This window comes from Hippopotamus amphibius, chromosome 2 (assembly GCF_030028045.1).
Source record: "Hippopotamus amphibius kiboko isolate mHipAmp2 chromosome 2, mHipAmp2.hap2, whole genome shotgun sequence".
Lineage (NCBI taxonomy): Eukaryota > Metazoa > Chordata > Mammalia > Artiodactyla > Hippopotamidae > Hippopotamus > Hippopotamus amphibius.
Window position 1 is genome coordinate 171,374,642 of NC_080187.1, and position 3,608 is coordinate 171,378,249.

Consider the following 3,608-nt stretch of genomic DNA (forward strand, 5'->3'; position numbering starts at 1 on the left):
AGACGGGGTTAGGTTAATGGGTCTCATGTCGTGGATGAATAGGATCTGAGATGTTTTTCCACCGGGGTCTGACAGCTCTCAACAAACTCAATTCCCTAGGCCTTTCCTGCACGCAGGGAACCCTCTGGGACACAAAGGCCTTCGCCTTGAGTAGGAAGCAGAAAACAGAAGTCGTCCACAGGCTCGTGATTTCACTGAGAGTTTGCTGGGGCTCAGGTGACCTGAGAGACTAATGGTCAGTGGCAGAGCCTCACTCTTCCCGTTCCTTTCTCCAGCAGGGCCCTCCGCCCACTCAGGAGAGAGCGCTGCTCAACCTGCTCGACACCTTCTAGAGAGAAGTGGGAGCAGCAAGGGTCCCAGCAGGGGGCCAGGACCAAAGGGTGAAGACACGCAGGCTCTGGTCCCCGAGGGAGAGGAAGGATGACGCAGACAGCTCCCAGCGCTGATGCTTGTAGGCACATTATTGAACTTGGTGGGTGTGGGGTCATGGGACACAGGGCTCCGGCCCCCGGCCCTGTTGCCCTGGGTTCCCTGGGTTTCCACGGCCAGCACTGACTCAGCAGCTGTGCGGGATATTGCACCAAAGACCTGGGTTGCTGTCTTCCCCTGATCACTGGCAGTTGGTGGGCAAGCGTCTTGGGTGATGAAACCTATCACAGCAGCAGGGGAATGGGAATGCAAATTCTCAAGCCCCCACCCTCACCCTTCCTTCCTCTCTCAGGGCTCAAAGTCTGGCAGGAGGAAGCACCGGCAGCAACTGACTGGGCAGCCTTCCCGGGAAGATGCAGCCACTCCTGCTCCTGGTGGTCCTTCTCCTGCCCCCCAGGGCTAGGGCAGGTGAGTGACCATCCCCACTCGCAGAGGCCGACCCCATCCCATAAACTCCGGAGCCAGCCCGCCTAGGCGCTTCCTCACCCTGTATCATCGGGCCGCTTGTGTGAATTCCCAGTTCCTCAGCTTCATCATCCATAAAGCAGGAGTTACAGCAGGCCTGCCTCAGAGAGTTGACATGAGAGTTAAGTGACTTCGTGCACATAAGACGCTTCCAGTCACCCTGGCACATACTACCTGCTGTGTGAACGTGCTTTCTGAACTCATTCTGCAGCTCCTGTGGCACAGCCTAGGAGATAAAGTTACAGCAGTAGCAGGCCCGTCAGCTCATCTCTAGATCCTTAAGTTCATGAGCTGACCCTGAGCTGGACTCATAGGCATCTGGGAGGCTCCCTGAGGAAGAAAGTACCACAGAACTTCAGGGAGAGGCCACTCCAGAGGGCTCTGGATTTGCCATCCTCACAGCAGAGAAGCCCTCCTTTATGGGAGGCTGCAGCTGGTCTTGCCTTCTGGGGAGGTGGGAGGGGGAGCTGAGGCTCGGATGGGGAGCCAGCAGCGTTTCCTGCAGGATCGTGGCACCTCCCCCAGTGCTGGTGCCCTGCAGACCCAGTTCTCACGAACCACCAGCTTATGCTGCCCCTGCAGCCTCTCTCCTGCCTCCCCATCTTCTAACATTTCTGAAGCCACCAAGCGGATGCCCACACACCTGCCAGCGCAGAGATAAGTGCCTCATGTTTCCTTCCAGGGCAGATCATCGGAGGCCAAGAGGCCAGGCCCCATTCCCACCCCTACATGGCATATCTTCAGATCCAGACACCAGTGGGTCTCACCATTTGTGGGGGGTTCCTGGTGCGAGAAGACTTTGTGATGACAGCAGCTCGATGCTTGGGAAGGTGAGGACTAAGGAGCTTCTGGGCACCAGCAAAGTAGGTCCAGGAGAGTTCATGAGAAGAGCCACTGAAAGCAGGGCTCTAGCAATAAAGGGGTGAAGAAAGACCAGGTAGAGCTCGGGGGGCAGGGAGCAGGCCAGCGTAAATGTGGAGAAAGGAGGGCCTGATCAAAAAGGGCAAGAGGGAGACATGGAAGGCACGCACTGGGGCTCAAAATACAAAGTCAAGGTCTTTTTCAGCTTAGTCTAGGGGAGGCAAAATTTAAGGTCGCTGTGTTCCCCACCCCCCAAGGCTGGGGACCAAGGGCACGGAGTCCAGTCCCAGAACCCTCCTGTCCCTCAGTTCCTCAGGACTCGCCATCCTGGGCTGTCACCTGACCTGCATCGGGGACTGCAGTTCCCACAGCTGAAACCTACCTCTAGGCTCCCTTTCCTTTGCAGCCAAATAAATGTCGTCCTGGGGGTCCACAACGTCAGCAGTTTTGAATGGACCCAGCAGCGCATACCTGTGCTCAGAGCCATCCCCCACCCCAGATACAGTCAGCAGAGCAATAGGAATGACATCATGTTACTGCAGGTACCCACCTTCTGGTTCTTTAGCCTGGAAGTTCCCTCCCAGCTTGGGGGCTTCATGTGTCCTGGGATGAGGGAGGGGGGAGCCGGGCAGACTCCCAGGGTGGCGGGCATGGGGTGAGCACGGCATAGACAGTCCCTGAGTGCCTGCATGCTTCCTGCCAGCTGAGGAACAGAGTCACACAGAATCAAGTTGTGAGGCCGGTGGCTCTGCCTCGGACCCAGAACAGGCTGAGTCCTGGGACCCAGTGCACCACGGCTGGCTGGGGCCTGGTTGGCCTGAGCAGCAGAACAGACACGCTCCAGGATGTGCAACTGACAGTGCAACAGGATGGGGAGTGTCACCGTCGCTTTGATTTCTATACTGGCCAAAGGCAGATTTGTGTGGGGGACCCAAGAGAAAGGAAGTCCACCTTCCTGGTAAGACCACAGGCATTTGCCAACGCTACCTGAGACAGAGGGGTCTGGGCAGTCTGGGCTGTGGGGACAGACAACATCCCCATGGCCTCAGTCTAGAGCCCAGACCAGGTCGGGGAACTTTTCCCCATCAATCCGGTCCCTGGAGGAATAGGAGAAGCACCAGACACACGACATACATGTACAGCGTTTTCCTGGAGCCAGTGAAGTCACCTTGACCTGGGTTGTCCTGGAGAATAACCATAGCCAGAGCTGAAGCCCAGTGATGGAAAAATCCAGAAGGTTGACTTCTGCACCCCCTACCACCCTCCCGTCTCACACACAGCCAGCAGTGGAAGGAGCCCACCCACCCCTGTCTTCTCTGAGGGCTGGGCCTTAGGGCAGCAGGAGAGGGAAGGCCTGGAGAGCAGAGGCCCGGCTTAGTGTCCCTTCCTCTGGTTGCCCACAGGGGGACTCCGGCGGCCCCCTCGTGTGTAACAGTGTGGCCCAGGGCATTGTCTCCTATGGCAACAGCATGGGGACTCCTCCAGCAGTCTTCACCAGGATTTCCAGCTTCCTGCCCTGGATAAGGAGAACAATGAGGCGCTTCAAAGAGTGGGGACCAGCGTGACACCCCCTGTGACTGACTCTCCTTCTCTGGAGCAAAGCATAGCTGCAGGGCGGTACCCAGAGCCTTAATAAACATCCAAGTCTGGAGAGGAAATAACCGATTTCTCATTTGTTCATTAAACATGATTCAGTACACAACAAATGTGTGCCAGGACTGAGTGTGAGCTCCTCCAGGAAAATGGGGTCTCTTCCGCAGGACAAGTGGATCCCCACCCCCGCCATCCTGGAGGTCAGGATGAGCTTCTTCCCTCCTCCAAGCCATCCATTCCTCCATCTCCCCTCCACCCAC

At 57.2% G+C, this 3,608-nt stretch overlaps 1 protein-coding gene across 1 annotated transcript; it reads left to right on the top strand.

Moving 5' to 3' along the window:
* The first annotated feature begins 412 nt into the window (after positions 1 to 412).
* Positions 413 to 3,320, top strand: LOC130845505 (cathepsin G-like). The gene is made up of 6 exons (XM_057722802.1): positions 413 to 472; positions 722 to 837; positions 1,577 to 1,724; positions 2,162 to 2,297; positions 2,459 to 2,713; positions 3,159 to 3,320. The coding sequence occupies exons 2-6, from the start codon at positions 783 to 785 to the stop codon at positions 3,318 to 3,320; spliced, it is 756 nt and encodes a 251-aa protein (XP_057578785.1). The 5' UTR covers positions 413 to 472; positions 722 to 782.
* The last annotated feature ends 288 nt before the right edge of the window (positions 3,321 to 3,608 follow it).